This window comes from Mesoplodon densirostris, chromosome 4 (assembly GCF_025265405.1).
Source record: "Mesoplodon densirostris isolate mMesDen1 chromosome 4, mMesDen1 primary haplotype, whole genome shotgun sequence".
NCBI classification, from domain to species: Eukaryota; Metazoa; Chordata; class Mammalia; order Artiodactyla; family Ziphiidae; genus Mesoplodon; species Mesoplodon densirostris.
The window spans coordinates 75,563,592-75,584,204 of record NC_082664.1 but is presented as its reverse complement, the minus strand read 5'-3'; the positions used below and the strand labels follow the sequence as shown (position 1 = coordinate 75,584,204).

At 56.7% G+C, this 20,613-nt stretch overlaps 2 protein-coding genes and 1 long non-coding RNA gene across 10 annotated transcripts; all 3 read right to left on the bottom strand.

The window, feature by feature from the left end:
* Positions 1–13: 13 nt before the first annotated feature.
* On the bottom strand, positions 14–15,565 carry ADCY4 (adenylate cyclase 4). Of its 8 annotated transcripts, none has more exons than XM_060096376.1 (26): positions 15,466–15,565; positions 14,976–15,180; positions 13,108–13,305; positions 12,833–12,994; positions 12,073–12,222; positions 11,483–11,631; positions 11,295–11,406; positions 10,442–10,569; positions 10,148–10,306; positions 9,761–9,893; positions 9,402–9,575; positions 6,825–6,868; positions 6,603–6,689; positions 6,355–6,424; positions 5,933–6,030; positions 5,177–5,261; positions 4,933–5,070; positions 4,176–4,286; positions 3,727–3,911; positions 3,442–3,535; positions 2,813–2,971; positions 1,389–1,535; positions 984–1,091; positions 752–866; positions 306–430; positions 14–221 (listed from the first exon to the last, which is right to left on the bottom strand). In XM_060096376.1, the coding sequence occupies exons 2-26, from the start codon at positions 15,132–15,134 to the stop codon at positions 69–71; spliced, it is 3,243 nt and encodes a 1,080-aa protein (XP_059952359.1). In that variant the 5' UTR covers positions 15,135–15,180; positions 15,466–15,565; the 3' UTR covers positions 14–68. The 8 variants fall into 8 exon arrangements, 7 of the variants coding, with proteins under 7 accessions (XP_059952359.1, XP_059952361.1, XP_059952360.1 ...); XM_060096378.1 differs by having other exon boundaries at positions 3,442–3,526; XM_060096377.1 differs by having other exon boundaries at positions 14,976–15,161.
* Positions 15,566–16,509: 944 nt separating this feature from the next.
* Positions 16,510–17,745, bottom strand: LOC132488335 (uncharacterized). The gene is made up of 3 exons (XR_009531736.1): positions 17,650–17,745; positions 17,446–17,506; positions 16,510–16,889 (listed from the first exon to the last, which is right to left on the bottom strand). It is a non-coding gene; the product is annotated as an uncharacterized LOC132488335 (long non-coding RNA).
* Positions 17,746–18,466: 721 nt separating this feature from the next.
* On the bottom strand, positions 18,467–20,613 carry RIPK3 (receptor interacting serine/threonine kinase 3). The gene is given in 7 exon segments (XM_060096066.1): positions 18,467–18,604; positions 18,654–18,870; positions 18,992–19,137; positions 19,638–19,952; positions 20,088–20,166; positions 20,168–20,221; positions 20,457–20,613. Coding segments are annotated over 7 exon segments (969 nt in total). The 5' UTR covers positions 20,477–20,613.

The window sequence follows — 20,613 nt, the reverse complement described above, 5'->3', positions numbered from 1 at the left end:
GTTCTAACCCAGACATACCAGAGTATCTTTATTGAGGATCTTATAGGTGGGAGGAGGGTGTGGGGTTCTCAGCCTAGGGTGGCCGAGGGAGGTCCAGTTCGTGTCAAATCTGTGTTCAGGAAGTAGGTGCAGAGCTGCCCTTTGCCTTTGACCTTGATGATGCCCCGGCTGTAGCAGGTGTAGCCTAAGGATTGCAGGGCGCAGGCTGTCTCTTCGGTCACCTGCAATTGGAGGGGGGTGAGGGAATGTGGGAGTGGCCCTATCCCCATCCCCCTGCCCCCATGCCTCCAATGTGGCTCCCTCACTTGGATCTTGCCCAGGACGCCTGTACTTTCCATTCTGCTGGCCACGTTCACCGTGTTGCCCCAGATGTCATATTGTGGTTTCTGGGCCCCAATCACTCCGGCCACTACAGGTCCGTGGTTTAACCCTGACAAGAGGTACGGTAAAGAGGGGCCCTGAGGGGGGGATTTCGAGGAAGCGGAGGAGAAGATGAAGCTCAAGGAACTAGGGTGAAGAGCCCAGGGGCCTTGGAAGAAAGGAGGAGGGGCTGGAGGAGTGCGGCTTAGGGAAAGAATTGGATGGATCTCATAGCTTCTGGCCCAGCAGCTTCATGCTCCATCCCAAGGGGTGAGTCTGGAGGGGGCTCCCGGGGTGAGCTGGGGAGCAGCTAACAAAGGATTCAGGAGAGGGAGAGCTTGGGAAAGTGAGGAGGAGGTCCCAGACTGTCCCAGCAAGGGAGGGTCCTCACCCACACGCAAGCGGAAGTTGTTGAATGAGTGCTTGTTGATGATGTCCAGCTTAGACCCAAGGGCCACGGCAAACTCTACCATGGTGCCAAGGTGGCTGCAGCTTTGCTCCGCATCCTGGCAAAGGGCCGGCCCACCGGGATGGATCAATGAGGTCACAGGGATAAGGCCCACTTATGGGCCCACCAATGAGAGCCCGGACGAGGGTTAGTAGGAAATGAAGGGACGCTGTACCTGCTGTGCGTCCTGTCCAGAGGTGGCGTTCAAGCCTGTAGCTGCCATGTAGGTGCTGCAGATAGTTTTGATTTTCTCCACCCCACTGAACTTGGGCTTGGAGAGCAGCTGTACGGAAAGGAGGCTGTGTCCCCAGTCTCTCTTGCTCTCTCCCAGAAGCCCAGCCCCAGGATTTTGGAAGCTAAAGGACCAGTTGTGGGGTCAGGGATGGTGGCAGGAGGAGAGTTGGTAGTGGGCAGAGTTGCTGGGGAGGGCAGAGCTGGGGGATCAGAGGAGAAGCAGGAGGACTGGGGAGGGAGGATGGGCCTCATGGCTGGGAGAGCGAAGTGGAAGGAGGGACTGGTGGGAAATGGGAAATTCTAGAATCCAGGTCATAGGGTCTGGGGAGACCTTTCAAGTTGTCACCTCATCAAAATCAGCAATTATCTCATTGAGCAGCCGCAGACACTCTAGCCCCTCATGGTTGATGCTGGATTCAGAGTAAAACTCCTTAAAGTCTGGGACTGAGGCGAAGAGGACACAAACACACTCGTAGGACTGGTGGTAGAGGTCCTGGGAGGGCAGGAGGTTGGGGTAAGGGGCTATGCCACATTCTTCCCCCTTCTGGGTCTACATGGGTCCTCCTCCCTGTGTCCACACTCCTCCGCCTTGGTTTAAGAAGGATCGGGAAGGAAGGAGAGGGGTAGGGCCAGGTTACCCCAGGGATGTGACTCAAGAGTTAAAGATTGGGTATCATTGCAATTCCAGGAGAGACAGAGGTTTAGAGTCAAGATAACCTCACAGCAACGTGAAGGGAGTCTCTTTTGGAACTGGGATCATGTCCATGGGAATTATCTGTGTATCCTATCTTATTGCTGAAAAGTGTTAAGTCAGTTAAGTCAGCTTACAAAGATAGCTACAGTTTGGAAGATAAAATGAAGCAATAATAGCCTCCAGAGCTTTGAGGAAAGGATTTTGCTGTTCAAACTCAAAAAAAAAAAAAAAAAAAGAGCAGTAATAGGGAAAGGGGGAATCCTCATTAATCCTAGATTCTGGCTCTGAGCTTCCTAGTAGCCAATGAGAAGACAGAAACAGGATCAGTTACCAGATTTCCAGTGTCTATAAGAGAAGAAACCAGGAGAAGCAGAGCTACTACTGATCTTGAGAGCAGAGAGCATGTGGTGAGGCACAAGGCTGCGACATAGCCCCTGAGCCATTTCTTTTAACACCCTCTTGATACAGGCCAAGAGCATTTCCACAGCAGACAGTGTGAGGTGGTGGTGGTACAGAGAAGATGGTGTGGATATGTGAGTGACCTTCTGATCCTCTGACTGTAGCAAGATATTTGAGGATCTAGAGCAGCATCATTCAACCGAAGTTTCTGTGGTGATGGAAACGCCTATTATATGTGCCGCCCAGTATGGCGGCCACTAGCCACGAGCAGCTGTTGAACACTTGAAATGTGGCCAGTGTGACCGAGGAAGTGAATTTTCTATTTTCATTAATTTAAATTTAAATGGCCACACAAGGCCAACGGCTACCATACTGGATAATGCAGGGCTACAGAGATGGGTGGACTGTGTCCTTCACACAATTCCCATCGACATGCGATGAGGCTTCTGAAGTGTAGAGAGTGGCCATTAGAGAGGACACTCCTTCCAAGTAAGAACTTGGGCGGCAGAGATTCCGTGCTCACCAAAGACAGAGCCTAAGATCTTGTGAAAATGGAGCCACCTGAGAGGCACCAGGGCTCGGGCAGCCACCCAACCCATGGTACAGGAGTCCAGAGAGGATGGGCCAAGCCAAGACTTTCATCGTCTGGGGCTCAGGAGCTGGGGGTGGGGAGTCACCTCGTTGCGCCGATTCTGGCCGATGAACTGGGGGGCTACATGCGCGGGGAGCACATTCTCCAAGAGCAGTCGAGTCAGGTTTTCCATCGTCTCTGTCTCCTCCTGCTCTTGCCTCAGCTTCTTCTTCCACAGGAAGTCCAGGCGGCAGTAATACTCATTCTGGGGAGGGTCACCAGGGGGCCACGGGAAGAGACAGTACAGGGGGAGCCCCAGCTCCTAAGTGTCCACCCCTCACTCCATGACGCTTAAAACCATCCCCTACCCCCAGTTTAGAGAAAAGAATTAAGGTGCAACTATCCCTTGGGAGACTGCCTTGAATCTAGATTCAAACTAGCAAGGACAGTAGTGGCAGCAGATATTTTCTTAAGCATGATTCTCCTAGATTGGGGTGGGAGGGAGGAAGGGAGGGGAGAATTTGAGGGCGCTCCCCTCGGGGAGTGAAGGAGAAAGAAAGGGAGCAGGAAGGTTCACTTAGAAGCTTCTAATGGACACCCATTTGGACTCCACCCTGGAGAGGTGAGAATAAGGGAAAGGCAATACGAGAATAAGGGAAAGACCAAGTCACACACATGGGGACTCCGCCTCACCCTTCCTAGGGAGGCCCTGGAGGGCTGAGCTGGGAGACTTACCTGCCGAGCCAGGACCAGGAGGGTGAAGAAGAAGATGAAGAAGGAGATTGCTCCCATCAGTTTAGGCTCCTTCAGCACTCCTGGCCTGAGGAGGCTACAGATCAGGGCGTCCCTTTGCCCTGCCCCTTCTCGATGGCCTCTCCCCCCCAACCTCCCGCACTGGTGCCCACGTAGCCCTCGGCCTCCCTCTCCTTTTGCCCTGTGGGTGGTTCAGACAAAGAGATGAAAACAGTTCTGCTCTGTCCCATCGCAGCCTGTGCCCCACTGTGCAGCGGCCGTGCGCACCTGGAGTCCAAGGTGCCCAGATAGAGGCGGGCGATGAGACAGTCGGACAGCCAGGCGTGGGAGTGCAGGAAGAGGGAGCAGCAGGCTGCCAGCCACAGCAGCAGCAGCAGCAGCTTCAGCTCGAAGCTCATGTGCAGGAAGAGGGAGCAGGAGAGGAACCCCAGCACGCAGCAGTGCATGGAGTACTGGGGGCCCGGGCAGGGCAGTCAGGAGGTGGGGCATGTCCCTCGGGCAGGGGCAGGGGACACCCCAGGGCTCCTGTCCTGCCCCTCCCAGGGTCCAGTCCTATCAGGAGGGCAGAGGGTGTCGGCCACAAACACACACACACACACCAAGTGTGACTTATATCTGTCCCAGTCCACAGGATGAAGAGTTCTTCAACTAAGGGGTGGGGGAGGGGCGGAGGAAGGCTCTGGAGAAGGAGATTCAGGGCTGTGAGGGATACTCACGGGGACGCTGATGAGAGGCAGGGACCCAGGGAGCTCCCAGGAGAGGTTGGAAGCCGTGGAGGACACATTGGGAGCCCAGAAAGGGCAGTTTGATGCTGCCGGTAAGAAGACCTGCAGAAGGAGACAAGGAGCTGAGGCGGGCAGGCAGTTCCTTGGGCACAGTGGTGGCTTGTGCCAGGTTGCAGCTGACCCAGGGATGAGTTGTGGCCAGACTCCTCCAAAGGGGCGGAGCCTGCTATCTCTGGTTGGTGAGGGAGCCTCAGCGCTGGGGTCCTCGCTGGCAGGGGCCAGGGTGGGCAGGGATTGGGAGAGTGGGTGTCCTGAGCTCTAGTCTGTCATGGATCCACTGTGTGATCTTTTGCCAGCCACTTAACCTCTCTGGGCCCCAGCTTCTGCTTCTGTAACTTGGATAGGGGATGATTCCTAAGGTGCTTTTCAGGGATAGAATTCTAGGAACGATTCTAAGTTCTGAAAAATCAGCCAAACTCAGCTTACAAAATCATAGTGAGTAAGGTAAGTAAGGAAGGTCTGCATACATAGAAAAAAGATAGGAAGGATATCCACCGAAGTGTTATTAACAATGATTATGCCCAGGTGGTAGGTTGTGGGCGACTATAATTTTCTTTTATACTTGTCCGACATTTCCAGCATCCCCTGGCTTTAGTCCAGCAGTCCTCCCAAATCCAGGGGTCTTCTTTCAGGCTCTGGCAGGTCCAGCATGCCCTAATGGGGGTGCATAGGGCCCCCTCTCTCTCACCAGGCTGGTAATGGCCATGGAGAAGACAAGCAGGATGGTAGCGGTGCCCAGGGCAACTCGCAGTCCGGGCCGGGTGGCCACTAGGACAGACAGTGTGGGCAGCCAGTGCAGCATCTTGGGGCCTTTCAAGACACACTTCTGTGGAAGGAGCATGGGAGTCTTAGCCGTGGGGCTGGGGCGCCCACTGCAGGCCAAGTCGTGGTCAGGGCCCCAGCTCGCCACTCTGCCCCCAAGCCCACCTCACCGTCAGGTGCTCTGAGAAGCAGACGAAGAGGAGGAGGAAGAAGAGGAGGAAGGTGATGCTATAGGTGATGGTCAGAGCTGGGGGCCTAAAGAGAGACAAGAGCGAGGCCTTAAAGAGCCAGAAGAGGCTTTCTGTGCGCTAGGAGGGTGCCGTTCAGTCTGGTTGGGAGACATGGGGAAAAGCGGTCCTGGGGATCTGAACCGGCTGCCGATGAGGTCTAGGCTGATGAAAGGCATTACATGCTGATGATCTGGGAAAGCTGAGGGGTCAAGGACAGTACTGGGATAATGTAGGGACAATATTGGAAGGGGACAGGGGACTCACAAGAGTGGCTGAGGCTGCATCAGACTGGTCTCTGCGCTTTCAGGCCAAAGCTCTTTCATCTGGCTGAGTTTTGAATGAGTCCTCACCCCTCCTAGCAGTGAACTGGGAGTGAGGATCTACTCTCTAAGCTCATTTGCTGTGAGATTTGGACTTCTCAATGGGAACAAAACGTCCTTCATGGGACTGTTGTTAGAATTGAAAGACAGGTATGTGAAAATGCTTGGGGTACATAGAAAGTCCACTGGATGTAAGATAGTAAGATGAGGGCTATGATTACCAGTTCCCCAGACCACATATTTCCATTTCCTCTGTGGCTCAGTGCCCTGAGCCGAGCGGAAGTGGGCAAGGGAAGAAAGTGTGGGCCAGGGGTCTGGAAGAGCCAGGGGTTCAGTTTTTGAGAATCAGGGCTTCCCTTGCCTAGGGGTCCCTCACCTGTTTGTCACCAGCATCTGGATGATGAAGTTGGAGAAAAAAACCAGGAAGGTGCAGGCTGCATAGTATTTAAAGGCGGGGAGTGCAGAGAGCCGATACTGGAAGGGAGGGGGTCGGTGGAGACAGGGCACCAGTGCTGCTCATCACCTTGAAGGTGTCAGTCCCAGGCAAGGATTGGGCCCCCAGCCTCACTGCCCCCCCTCCAGTTCCACCCCAGGTAGCCTCTACCTGTTCCCCAAGGAGCTGCCCTCCTCCCTCCCATCACCACCCAGTAATTCAATAGATGGGTATGAGCCCTTCACCCGCCAGGGTCACAAACTGGGCCGACCTGGGGAGGGGAGGTGGGACCACAGGGCCTGCTCCCTCCCCAGGGTGGAGGAACTGAGGTTGGGAAGTCCTATGGTGACATCCCCCCAGTCTACCTCTTTCTCCATCTCCTTCTCTCTGAAGTACAGTGTCAATGGGTTGAAGTCCTCTGACTGTTTCCACTGTCTGGTGGAGGGTGGGGGCAGTAAGCCCGGAAGAGGAAGGGGCAGGGAGGAGGGCGTGGTCAGGTGAGTCGAAGGGCTAGGGCTGGGAAGGCTCTCCCTTCCTTCCAGGTCCTACCACCCCTCCTCTACCACATGAGCCCAGGCCTCCAGCCCTCCCAGCCCTCTCCTGCTCTCCGTACTTCTGAGAGTTGAGCTGTTCGATGACTTGGAAGAACTTGGCATCCCCGGTGTCTAGTTCATCATCTAGTCCCCGGGGGGTACGGCTCCTGCACAGTGAGAGCCCAGCCTGTCACCAGGGAGATCCTCAAAAGCATCTGGGCAAAGCAGGAGAAGCCCCCCAGGGAGGATGGAGGTAGGTCACTGGGACAGCCCCACTGTCAAAGTTGTTCAGGCCTCCTCACCGGTCTAGGCTCCAATGGGGGCTGAAGGAAGACAGGGCCTTCTCCTGCAGGGAGAACACAAGGATGGGGGAAGATGAAAGATGGTGAGCGTCCTCAACCATGGTGGAGCCTCTCTGCAGTGAGGCATTCCATTACCTACACCCGGCCTTGACTTGAGCATTTGACCTGGCTGCTTCCCTTGCCTCTAATGAAGCATTTGACCTGGCTGCTTCCCTTGCCTCTCTCTCTATATATATCTATCTCTCCCTGTATATCTCCATTTCTATCTCCATCTCTACCAAATCCCACCTACCCTCAAGGGAAGGTTCGAACCGTATTTACTTCTTCAAGCTTCCTCCTGACTCTTTGGACTCCCAGAGTCTCTATACTCTCTGATTTCCTCATAGTTTCTATTGCTTAGGAGGCAACCCTGGATCCTCTGTAGGCATGAGTGGCTGTTGATTCCTTGTCTCATCTTCCCTAAGGACTGCAACAGATTCCAAAGGCAGTGACTTGCCCATCACCCCATGCCAAAAAATCCCTGTTGGTTGAAACTGGAATGGCAATGCAGAACACTCTGAATCTCCTCTGCCCTTTCGTGATGGTCAGGCTGAGCTGGGAGGTGGTGAGGGAGGGAAACGAACATGGAGAAGAAAGGGAAAGAGGAAGAGAAACAAACCTGGTTACAGTCACTCTCTTCTGCACCAAAAGGAATACGCAATGTGTGCAGAGATGTGAGAAGGAGCACGCAAGCAGGTGAAGACAAGCGCCAAGGAAGGGGGCGAAGATGTATGGTGACCGTCCTTCCCCACTCGCCTGGCTCATGTGAAGGAAGCAGGGTCACAGGGGGCCACATCATCCCCCAAACCAAAACCTCGTGTATGTGAGAGGAGCAGAGAGGGAGAGACAGAGAGCGACTGAGAGGTATGTTCTAGGCGTGGGGCCATCTATGCATCTATGCCTGATCCTCACTTTTATCAGACTACCTACCTGCGCCCCCCATCCGGGGCCCCATGCCTATAAGTTAGCTGGAGGCAGGGAAAACGTCTTATTCATTTCTCTCTTCTCAAGAACTAACCTAGTGCCTGCAACATAGTAGGTGCTCAAAGATTGTGGAAGGAAGGAATGAACGGATGGATGGTAGCCACCACACAAATAGCACCCCACGACCCCAAAGTTCTGCATTGTTTAATAGTAGGCTAAGTGTGATTCTCAGGATTCCTAACATTTGAATGAGACCCTGGGATATCAGGGGCTGAGAAGGGAGTCTCTGGGCTGGTGAGGTCCTGCCTCAGGAGATACCTTAGAGCAAGGGATTCCCACTCTGCCCTGAACTTCTTAGCCTGCATGCCAGTGGGGGGTTGGGGAGTTCCGGCATGGGTTCTGGGGGGCTTCCCCGCCACGGGGATTGTATCCAATACTGTCTTACAGCCCCTGGGCTCCCGGCAAACCCCTTTGTACCCCACCCCCACTGGGAGGTCTCATCCTGCAACAGTCAGCTGGGTCTTGGGCTCTTCCTTCCTCTCCATCCTGCCAGCTTAGCCCTCTGACTGCTCCCCTCCCCCATGCTGAGGCTTGAAATGAAGCGCTCGGCCACTGAGCCACTGCTGCCAAGGTCCGCCCCCTCCCCACTCCCCACTGTTGCCCACTGATCTCTGGCCTGCTTTCCTGCTGGATGGGAGAAGAGTGGGGATGGGACACAGAAAGGGTACTCTGTAGTCACCCCATAGATTCAAGCAGGTTTACCTAGTAGAGAAGATTCTGGGAAGATCTGTGGATAGGTGGTTGGGAATGCTGAACAGGTTTTGGGCAGATCGGGTAAAATGGAGGAGAACAGGCTGAGGAATGTAATCCCAGGGCAAGCCTTTAGGGACATGGCCTGGGTCCCTGCATGAGGGGGTTCTGGCCGCTTGTCATCAAGTACCAACCTCAAGAGTCGGCTGGTGGAGGAGATCCAGGCTCCTCCAGCAGCTGGTGAATCACTGACTACCTTGAAGTGCTATGCATAGATCAGCCAGTAACTGGCCCTGCCCTAACTTCCCCCAGCAGAGGGGTAGGCCGGCTGCCCTCTCTCCCTCCCCACTCCCGCCCACTCCTGGTGATTTTCTTCTTCAAGGCTATGAGAGATTTTCACTGTCACCTCATTTTATTTGTGTACAAGTGTTGGAGAGTAGGGGCAACAAGCGATTGGCCCCGCCTTCCCGGTCCCAGAGGGGACTGAAGGAGAGAGCGTGCAGTCGTAGGACTGAGCTAAACAGAGACACTTCCTGGTGGGAACAGGTGTGCACCACTGGCCTCAGAGTGAGGAGGAAGTATGGTACCAGGGGAAGGGGCTTTCCTGAGTAGAGGCTGGGGAGCAAGGGACATGGTGTCTGTGGGATCTTGGGTCGACTCTGAGCTGAGCTCAGAGGGCAGTCATCTTTGCCCTTTCTCTGGAAAGAAGGCAAGGAAGGTCCTGAACCAGTAACTAGGGTGACCAGAAAGTTCAGGACCTTGTGATGTCAAGTGACTCACTGGTGGTGGGGGTGGGAGGGGCTGGAAGTGGGCAATGGGGGTGGGTTTACGTAAGTGTTGGGCTCATGAAGGAGGTGCACGTACCGGGAGAGGGGTGGAGGTGGACACAGGGCTCTCCACATGGCTCAGGTGGGCGAAAGGCTTGGCTGCACCCCAGGACTCCAGGTAGCGGGTCATCAGCAGTGATGGACGCATCTTGGGGCCCTCAAGAGAGGACAGCAACCCGCCTGCAGTGCCCTTCTCATCCTCCTCCTCAGCCTGGGGCACATGAGGGCTGAAAGTCAAGATCACAGACCCTTCCCCGTTCTCCCCACACCCCTTAAAGGCTTGTGTCCCCTCTCCCACGATACACACTTCAGGACATAGGAGCTCAGTCTCATCAGGCCCATTGGCTGTGGATGGTTAGGGTGGGCCAGCCCATGGGGCCCAGGCTGGGGTCTTACCCGGGGATCGATGACAAGGTAGGTGGGCTCCCCTAGCTCCCGAAGGTATGGGTCCCCGTGTTCCATGGCTGCATCCTCCACAGCGTAAGCCCCTGCCAGCAGCGCCAGCGTAGCCCCTGTGATATGTACTCGTCTGGAAGGAGGGGGCGGTGGGAATCAGAAGGGAGGGCTTCCAAATCTCTCATTTCTTTCGAGGATCCTTCCTGGAGGTCTGACTTCAAGCAAGGCCCTGTGCTACAGGAGGTGTCTCCCAGCTCCCCTCCCTGTACCCCAGGATCTCTCTGAGCCCTACTTGGGAACGTGCCCATTTTAAAGAACTATGAAAACCAGGCATGTGGAAGCCCTGATTGGGCTCTTGCTATAGCCTGCTGGAGCCCCAGCTCTCACCCTGGCACTCCACTCGCCTCCATGTGGTTGGCCAGAGTGACGTCATGGGACCAGACATCATACTGCCATTTCTGCAGCCCGATGACCCCACAGAGCACGCTGCCCGAGTGCACACCCACACGCATGTTGATATCCACGCCGGTGGCTGCCCGAAGTTTCCTGAGCAGAGTGTGTGGAGAACAGCCTGAGTGCTGCCTTCAGCCCTACCCAGGCAGCACCCCTCCCTCTCTCCGGGATGACTTTTACTACCCTACCTGCCCCCACCCCACATCCATCCTGCACACCCGAGCTGACCTGATGGCCCGGCACATGTCCAGCCCCATGCGCACGCAGTTGATGGCGTGGTCTGGCAGCGAGAGCGGCAGCCCGGAGACACAGTAGTAACAGTCTCCCAGGATCTTGATCCGCATGCATTCATGCTCCTGGAGGAAGGGTGTACAGGGGGAGGGGTCACCTGGCTAGTGGTCAAAGGAGGCAGGAGGGAGTTGGGAAAAGTGGGAACAAATGTGGTATTCCTGAAGAACTTCTGAGGTTGGGACTGTCTGGGTCAGATCTAGGGACTCTCTTAACTTGATACGGGGCTGGCTGAGGTCTCCTATGTGGGTGTCTTTCTCAGAAGGGCTTCTGAAAGGTTGGGATGTCTGTGGCTCTCTCCAGCTTTGGCATGTGTAGCGTGTATCCAGATTTGAGCATATCAAAGTCATCTCAGGATTGAGGGTTTTTTTGGGGGGGACACCCAAGATTAAGTTGCTTAGGGGCATCCCTGGGGACTGAGAAGGTAGCTGGGCTGAAGATGCAGAGGGCAGAGATTTCCCTTGGAAGGGCCTCCTAATGTTAGTGCATCAGAAAAATCTATCTAGATTTGGTTGCAGTGTCCAGAGACACCTATGCTGGGGCTCAGAGCCTGTTTGGGGGTGTTGTGTTTGGGGCATCTGTGAGGATGTCGAAAGGTCTCTCCAGGTTTGAGGTGTGCAGTGAGCAGTTCCATACCTGGGGATATTTGAGAGGGTTTCCTACCTGCAGTGGAGTATCTGGGAGCCCACATGGACTTGGAAGTGGGACTGGGATCTTATAAGTCAGGATTTTCCCTCGGAAGGCGCTCTCCAGGGTGGGGAGTTTGAAGGTGGGGAAGGAAGCCCGCTCTGACCTTGGCGATCTGGTCGAACTTGCCAAAGAGCTCGTTGAGCATGAGCACCAACTCCTTAGGGGAGCACTCACTGGCCAGCCGCGTGAAGCCCACGATGTCAGCATACAGCACGCTGGGCAGGGCAGACTGCATCAGTGGGGCTGGGGTCTCAGCCCACATTCCCTCCCATCTGCCATCCTTCCTCATACCTCACTCCCTGGTGCCTCTTGACATAGAGGCTGTGGAAGTTGTTGGTGCTCTCTGGCCGCGACCCCTGTCCAGCCTGTAGCCGTGCCATGATCTCCGCCTTCATCTCTCGGGCCAGGTAGGCAGGAAGGATGGACAAGAGAAGGTGTTCCTGGGGGAGGTGACTATGAGCACCAACACTCCTACCCCTAAAATCAGGAGCCTCAGCCCCCCAAACCCTTAGGAGCCCACAGACTTCCCCAGCCCCAGAGGTGTTCCCAGGGCGCTGGCCCAGGTCCTCCCCACCACCTACAGCCTGGCTCCACCCCTGCCCTGCACTGATCACCTTTAGGGACTGAACTTCCAGCACCAACACCGGAGTTAGAGCCCTTCGTTTAGTATCACAATGTTCTAAAATGCTTTCACAAGCTTCAGTTTGCTTGAGCCTCACGGCCGGCCTTCCAAGGTGGGCGATAGCCACATTTTACAAAGTAGGAAACAGAGGGTCAAGCGACCCTGCCAAAGTCATTCAGCTTCCAGAGCCAGGTTGTGTGATCTGAACAACTCCCCTCTCCGAGCCCCTGTCCCTCCCGGCCTCCCGGGCCCAGCGGACCTGGTGCTTCTTCTCGGTGTCGAGTCTCCGGCGGGAGTGCAGGGAACTAAGCGCCTCCCGGAACGTGGCGCGCAGCGCGCGCTCCATCAGCGCCTTGTGGTATGCTCCGGCCACGTTCCCGCACAGGAACAACACCGCGTTTGCCGCCAGCTGTGGGGAAGGGTCAGTCTCAGAGGGCGCTGGACCCCGGGGTCGGGGGGCTACTGTGTGTAGCTGGATTGGTCTCTGAGAGGGCTGAGGAGGACTCTGCAGTTAAGAGACTGAAGTATTTCGAGGCAACGGGTGCCACACTGTGGGACCCATAGGGGGCACTTCTCCCCCCCCCACTCCCCCCCCACCCCGCTCCAAGCAGACTCTTGGCTCCTGCACCAACACGGCCTCTTAGGTCTAGAAACCTTTGCACGTACGTTTCCTCTGCTGGGAATACTACTCCACCATCCCCACCCGCGCCGCAGCACAACACGACTCAAGCTCCAATTTTTACATTCTCTGTGATGGTTCCGTCATCCACATCTGTCCCCACCACCCCAGTCCCCTGGCGAACTCCCTTCCCCGTGGGCCCAGAGCCCTCTTCTGGTGTTTGCAGGCATCGCGCTGCGCTCTGTACCAGCTCCACGAGGGCAAGGTCGGGGTCTGTGTTTGTACCCTGCGCCCAGCGTTGCGCCCTGCCTTGGAGTCACAGCTCATCAAACGGTTGGTGAATGCCCAGAGGTATCAAGTAGCGCCCAGCGGACTCAACCTGTGCTCCGTGCGTGCTCACCTGCGGCAGCAGCGCGGGCTGTGAGTCCGGCTGAGGCCCAAGATACAGTCCGAGGACCAGCAGGTGTGAGAGTGAAGAGGCGAGACCCGCGGCGGCGGCATCCCGCATGCCCAAGGGCAACATGGCATACACGGTGAAGATGACAAAAAGGAAAAAGGACACCTGGGGGAGACGGGCACGGGAAGTTGCACGCTTACACTGCTGCGCTGCTCCTCGGGGCCTGGGTGCGCGTTGGAGGCCCGGGAGTCCCCTCCCCACTGCTTGGCCTGCCTCACCTGGTCCCAGGCGCTCACCACGCCCCCGGTGAAGAGGAAGCCGTGGCCTAGCGCGAGCAGCGCTGCCCACACGAGGCCCGACAGGGGACGCGTCCAGCGCTGCAGTCGCTGCTCGCGGGAAGCCAGGCCCAGCAGCAGCGAGAAGCCGCCCAGCCCGCACAGCATAGTGGTCAGGAAGCCCGGGTCTGAGGCCAGCTCCTGCGGGGGAGGGGGTACATGAGGCAAGATTGGGGTGTGGAGTTTGGGGAGCTTGTCCAAGGAGAGGAGGAGTGGGCAGTCCCTCAGACCCGTTCTGAAAACTGTTTCAAACCCAAGTAAGAAGAGCAGGTAGGGCACCTTCACTTGCCATTCATATTAGGTTGAACCACATGAAATTGCTGATAATCTGTTTTTTTTTCTTTTTGAGTTTAAGATGCTGCCTCCTCCCTCTCTCTCTTTTTTCTTTTTTAACATCTTTATTGGAGTATAACTGCTTTACAATGTTGTGTTAGTTTCTGCTGTATAACAAAGTGAGTCAGCCATATGCATACATATATCCCCATATCCCCTCCCTCTTGCGTCTCCCTCCCACCTTCCCTATCCCACCCCTCTAGGTGGTCACAAAGCACCGACCTGATCTCCCTGTGCTAGGAGAGTCAGCAGTCCCCTGTGATTCAACCTACTCTCACTGGCATGCTGCAGGGGGACTGAACCTTGGGCCATCTACCCAGAAGACCTGGCTCCAACTTTATATTGGCCATTTGTGAATCCAGGAGCTTTCTGAGACTCAGTTTTCTCGGAACTAAAGCACCCCTTCCACCCCAACCTGGGATCCCAAAGCAAGTGAGAAATTCCAGCTCACAGAAGGCACTTAGGCATGAGTGTATCCAAATCTGGCCAATTTGCTGGGGAGATTCCCTGCCAGGGGCCAAGGCTCAGAGTTTCAGGCCCCGCCCCCCCCCGGCCCCCCTGAGCAGAGCTTGGGCAGGGGGGCGCCCAGAACCTCCCTCGCCTGCCTGGGAGCTGGATCTCGCCATCACCTCAAGGCATAGAAGCCCCCAACTCCCACCCCGGTCTCCACCGTCTGTCCCCACCTCTTCCTGGACTTGGAGGAGGATGGGCAAGGATTGGTCACATCCAGTGGTTTTCCCACCTTGCCTCCGAAATATGAAAAGAAAACTTGGAGCAGGATACTTCCAGAAGTGGAATTGAAGATACCCTTTCCCCCCACAAAAGAAACTGGAAACGGGTTCATTTCGGAACTAAATGAGAGCGGGATGTAAAGTGTCTTCTGGGACTCTGTGGGTACAACTGTCCTATGGCCCCTAAGAGGGAAAGAAAACCAGGAAGCAGATTCCCATGGGGCCCAGTGTAATCCCCCCCGCACCGCCGGAAAACTGGAAATTCCGGTGTTGGATTTATTCTAGGACCAGTAGATCACAGAAGCTTGTAAGGTCTGAGGTCTGTCAGTACCCGCAGAGAAATTAGAAGCATCGAGGGCTCAGCTATCTCCTTGTGCAGACCCGGAGACTGTGGCCCAGAGAGGCAGAGTGACTTGTGCAGGGTCACTGCAGTTCCTAGCAAGGTCTAGCACTTGGTTCCCGGGTCCCAGCCAAGAAAGCACATTGAAAAGAAGATCCACGTGGGACTACCCTGGTGGTGTCCAGTGGTTAAGACTCCGTGCTTCCGATGAAGGGACCGTGGGTTTGATCCCTGGTCAGGAACTAAGATCCCACATGCTGCAAGGCGCGGCCGAAACAAAAGAAAAGAAAAGAAGACCCACAAGTCCCAACCCTGAAAATGCCCCTGAGGCAGTGACCCTCCCGCTGTCCCTGATGAGGCACCCTGCACCAGAGCCCCACTCCCTGCCTGCCCCCCCCCCCACTCACCCTGCCGCTGGCCCAGGCAACAGCGAGCAGTGCCAAGAGCCCGACGAGCACAATCACCAGCAGCAGTAGCAGCAGTGGGTACTGCTGGCTCAGGCTGTAGTAGGTCTCGTAGAAGAGGTCTTCGCTGGGAGGCGGCCGGGGACTGAAGAGGCGGGCCATGGTCTCCCCTGCCCAGAGCTACACCGCCTGGGGGTGACCCCTGGGGCTGAGGAGGGCCAGGGTGGGTTACTGTCTGAGGCCCCAGCCAGCCCCAGCTGTGCCGTTCTCACCAGGTCCAAGCCACTTGCGCCCGGACCTCCCAACCTCGCTATCCCACCTCCTCCCAGGCACTCCCTGTGGCCTCCCTGCCTTCTCCCAGTTGGCAGTGAAGGGACTGCTCAATCTTGTGCTCCTCCTTCCTCAAACCCAGACTGCAGAGGTGCTCTAGCAAAAGCCTGGGGCACAGGGTTGAAGCAAAGGAGCCCCGGCTACCCCCTTTCCCCCAACTCACTGCCGCAGCTGAACGGGCTAACCCCAGGGCAGGTTTCGGAGTCACACTGGCTGCTAGGCTATTAGCTCTGAGCCCCGGGCAACAGGCACTTCCCTCCCGGCGCCTCGGCGCCCTCCCACTTCCCCGGTGGGACAGCCCGGCCCTTCCTGTGCCCTAGCCGGACTCCGCAGGCCTCCTCCCCCACTCTGATTGTCTCTGCTAACTCCACAGCCTCCCCACATCTGTCCCCTCAAGGAAGAGGAATGCAGACCACGGGGGAGACGCAAGGGGTGGGGTGGGCTGAGCCAAGCGTCAAATGTCAAAATGGGTTCAGAACCTTGGATGTGGGGAGACTGAGGGTGGGCTGGAGCGAAGGCTGGCAGGGATGCAGGGAAGAAGATGGTGCCATACAGGGGCTAGGCTCTAGGTCAGGATGGGAGGCGATCACTCCCTGCTCCTCCAGCCTAGATGGCAGCGCTGTGGCCGTATCTGAGTGGTCCACACTCCAGTGGTGTCCAGCTCCAGGGGAGGGGCCCATCTGCGTGTAGCTTTGTGGAGCCGTCACTGTCCACTCCCAGACACCAGCTGAGAATCAAAGGGTTCCAGTGCCTCCACGGAAGCAATGTGTGCATGGGTGTATGCAGCAGAGGGAGGTGGTAGAATGGGGGCTGACCTACGAGAGACTAGGGGCATCATGCAGGGCAAAGAAGTGCTGGGGTCTGCGAACTCCCATGGCGAGCCCCCTCCCCAGGACTCCACTGCCAAGTCTCCACAGCCCAGAGAAAAGGTGGTGGCAGGACCACAGCCTCTGTCCTCAGGGTTTGGTTTAGGGTGGGGTCTGGGCCTGCTCTACAGGAAGTGTTCTGCCCTGAGATTAGAGCTGCCCAGGAGCCAGACCTCCAGGATTCCTTCCTGCCGCCGCCAGCTGGGCCCTGACCTTGTGTGCCACAACTCTGCCCACCTACAGCCCTCAGCATCCCCCTTCCCGCCCTAGCCAGACACCGAAGTGCCTTCTACTCCCTCGATGTCAGCTCCCCCGCCTCTAATCCACGTCCCTTCCTGCCCCTGGCTGAAGCTTTAGCCTCGTTCGTGGTGCTTTGGTTAAAATTCCACATTTATTGACTCCTGGGGCCACAAAGACAGTTCGGGTGCAGGCCTGATGGCCCTCAGAGAAAGTCTAGGCTAGCTGCCTCAAGTCCAGGAGGCAGTTTAGAAGCTGCTTCAATTCCTGCTATTATGATACCAGCCCCGTGGCCCACTCCAGGCTTCGGGTTCTTGCCGTCCTTCTTTCGAACCTATTCCTTGGGGGGTGCGCTGGGGGCCCCTATCCATGCCCCGAGATGCCAGGCCCTGAACGGATGAGGCAGTTCTTCCTTGTATAATCATATGGTTGTTGTTTCCAATCTGTACCCCTTGGCTATGAAGTATGGTAGGAAACCGTGGCCCTTTAAGAAAAAGAGTGATGATGGTGGGAGGGTTAAGCGCTCTCTAGACTCTAGACTCAAAGTGAGGAGGAGCCGCAGGGTGGAGAGGCAGTGGCACCTCCCGTTCACCCTGGGGAAATGCAAGTGTGGGGTCTCCGGGCCTGCCAGTGACTGGGTCAAGGTGTACCTTCAGCCTTGCTCTTCAGGCTGCACCTTCAGAATTGGGTTTGCAGAAGCTCAATACGAGTGGCAACTAACATCTGAGACTCTGATATTTGGGTCTTTTCTGATGGGAAACCCTCTGGGCATACATGGCAACCATGGAATGGAATTCAGGGGTTCAGAGAGCTGGTGTTGGGGAAAGTCAGAAGGCTCAGGGGCAAATCCAGGCTTTGCTGTGTGACCTCAGTGGATGTCAGTTTCTTCATTTATAAAATGAGAAAGTTGGGTTAGGTGGCCTCTAGCCCTTTCTCATTCCCCTCCCCAAGTACCCTGGATCTATATTTGGTCTTGAGGAAGAAGCTGGTGGAAGAATTGAGCAGGGGAAAGGAAGGAGGAAGGAGTGGGGCGTGGGTACCTGGTACTGGATTTGGCCCTGGCGCCCTGGGAGGCCAGTTGGTGTCACGTCTCTCAGCCCCCTGCAAACAACACAGGGCTCTCAGGGCCCCTGTCCTGGGCCTTGTCCCCCTACTGCAGACCCCCTCAGCCCCAAGTCTCCCCTAGCAAGGGGACAGGATTCACAGGAGTCCTAGTGCATCCCCTAGTCCTACCAATGTCTCACCTGATACCCTTGGGGTCCAGGACCTGGGGTCCAAGCTGAGGTGGGGCTGGGCTTCTGGTTTCTGACAGATAAGGTCTCTGGATTTTGAGGAGGTCAGGCTGTTGAATCTGAAGAGGTCTCTGCTGTCCAGGCAGGCTGAACCTGCCCTCTCTGGGCCCTGATGCTCTCAGAAAGGTTTGTACATTTTTCAGGAACAGACCTGTCGTACCCCTCCAGATTCAGGTTCATCATTTCAGAGACCATGGAATCATGGCTTCCTGTGGTCGCCCCAGGGCCATCCATTTCTGTACTTTCCGGGCCTGGCTTGAGGACAGACAACAACCTGCTGCTGCCCCTGTGCTCAGACAGGAACTCCTTTACCTGCAAGGATGGGGAGCTGGCTGGGCATGGAGGTGGGAGAGCCAGAGCAAACCCAAGGGAGGAGTCTCTTGGTTCATATCTGTTGCCTGGGAACTCAAGGATGGGGCAGGGACACTGGGGACAAGAGTCAAGGCTTAGAGAACAGTGGTCAGTGGGGAGTCATTGGGTGGTCAAGGGAGCCACGTTGTGCCATCCTGCCCAGCTGCTAGGTGGGGTGAGGGCGTTGGCCACTCACTGAGGAGACTGCAGCATTCATCTTTTTACCAGATTCATCTCCTTTCTTTACCAGATCGAGGACTTTCTGGGTGTTTGGTCGGCATTCTGGAGAGAAGGCAGAGTGGGTGGCAGGTGAGCAAAACTTCTTTTCCAGTGAAAAGCCCCTGCTGACAGATCCAGGCCTACCTCAACTGCCAGCTAAGTGGCCAGCGCACCTTGGAAGGAGGGCCTCTTCTGGGGCTCATGGCTCCAGCAGTGCTGCATTAAATCCTTCAGTACTTCCAAGCCAGGATCTCAGGGCCAGACTGGGGCAGCTCAGTCAATGCAGGCCGGATCTGCCTCTCACACACTGCTTCCCGCAGCAGTGATTTATGGCCCACTACTGGGGTGTGGGTGTGAGGAGAAGGCATTCAGAGTATGAAGGCCACCTGCACCATCACGGAAAGGGGCAGGGAGTGTAGGAGATGTGAGGGAGGGGTAGGGCCGCCTGAGCAGGTAAAGAAGGAGGAAGAAGCAGGAAGAGGAGGGCTTCGGGATTGGGGGTTTGGGGGAGGGGGCACCTGAGGTGAAGGATCCCAGAGTCTGCCTAGAGTTTTACTCTCAGCTTCTCTTCTGGCTCGCACTGCCCACATTAGGATCCCGAAGCTGCAGGAGACAAAAAGCTGAGGCCTGACCCAACTGCTGACGAGACTCCTTTCCATATACGATCCCTTAGAAGGACCCAGAGAGGTGTAGAAATTGGGGATGTATGTTTGGAGTACCTTACCTGTAGACATCACTGGCCATGGAGGCCTTCCAGTTTATATCAGCCAACAGTTCCGGGGTCAAGTAAGCTGGGGTGCTCCCTGACTCCCCAGATCCTGTCCCTGACTGTGAGCCTCCCAGAAACGCGGACAGGCCCAAATCTGCCAGCTGCAAAAGGAGATAAGGAGGAGATAGACAGAGATGGACAGGGCCTAGCAGCCTCCAGAATCCTTTCCTCTCCCCCACAGAAGGTGCGGGCCCTTCTGTGCCTGCACAGATATTATGATCCCAGCCTTGTAAAAGGGATGTTGAGGGTCAGCGGAATGGTAGGACCAGTGGGGCTCCTGGTTGGAGGTCTGGGTCCCCGCTCCATGGGGCTGGGTCAAGGTCTGAGTCTCCTGGACTAGGTCAGCCACGGGTCTTTGGAGGGCCCTGTGGGGTGGACCCATGGAACTGACCATGTTGGCCAAGGCCTCTATCACCTGGTATGGCAGGGGCTAAAGCTCCTGGATGATTCCTGACACTTGGGCAGCCCTGTGTCCAGAGGGAGATGCTGATGGTATTCAGAAGACAGGGCTGCAGCAGGTCCTCTGTCCAGTGGGTGGGGCTGGAGCAGCTCTGGGGCAGGACCTCGTCCAGGGGCTGGGCTGTGTAATGGATGCGCTGACCTTGGCATGCAGCTCTGAGTCCAATAGGACGTTGGGGGGCTTGAGGTCCCGGTGTAGAAGCATGGGGTTCTGGCTGTGCAGGGAGCACATCCCGAGCACCAGCTCCTGCAGCAGGCGGCAGAGGAGCGGCCCCGGCCTTGGGCACTGGGGCTGTAGCAGCACCGCCAGGGAACCGTTCTCTATGAATTGAGTCACCAGAGCCGGCCCAGACACGTACTCCCCCTCCAGTTTCTTTGTGACCCCCAGCAGGGGCAGCACATGATTGTTAAACAGGCTTGCCATGGCCTTCACCTCCCTGGATATCGCCAGCCGGCACTCAGGCGCAGGTTGGAGCCGAGCTCCCTCCTGGGAAGTTCCTTCCCTTGCGCACTCAGGCCCTGCCACGCAGCGGCCCCTCCTCCTCTGCCCAGCCTCCCAGACCAGACACCCGCCGCAAGCGGCTCGGGGCACTCACGAGTTCACGATCTTCACCGCCACTTCCAAACCCCAAGTCCTGTGCTGTGCCCGGAAGACAGCGCCAAATCCTGCACTCGGGGTTCTCCACTTCCTCGATGGGCACCAGCGGGGCTGAGGTACCGCTGTGTCTGAGAGAGGGGGCCTCATCACCCGCTGGCCAGGGCCCCAAGGCCGCGCGGCTCCCCGCACCGCCCCACCCCCCAAGCCCCGTGACTCAGCTCGTGTTGGTCAGTTCAATCCCCAGCCTCCCCCGTGAGCCCCACTGTGCCCTGGCCTTGGCACGTTCTGTGAGCAAGTCCGTGGGTGCCGTGTGTGTGTGTGTGGGGGGGGGGCCTGCGGAACCATAGCTCACTCTCCACTCACCATAACTTAACACAAGACATCAGGCTGGAAGGTGCGAGCAGCTTCTGGAAGTTGCGAGCCCGCACGCATGGAAGAGGGGTTGGGGGCCGGGAGAGGGGTCAGTCTCCAGGCCACTGCACGGATTCCGCTTCCCGGGTTGCTTTCTCTACACTGCCTG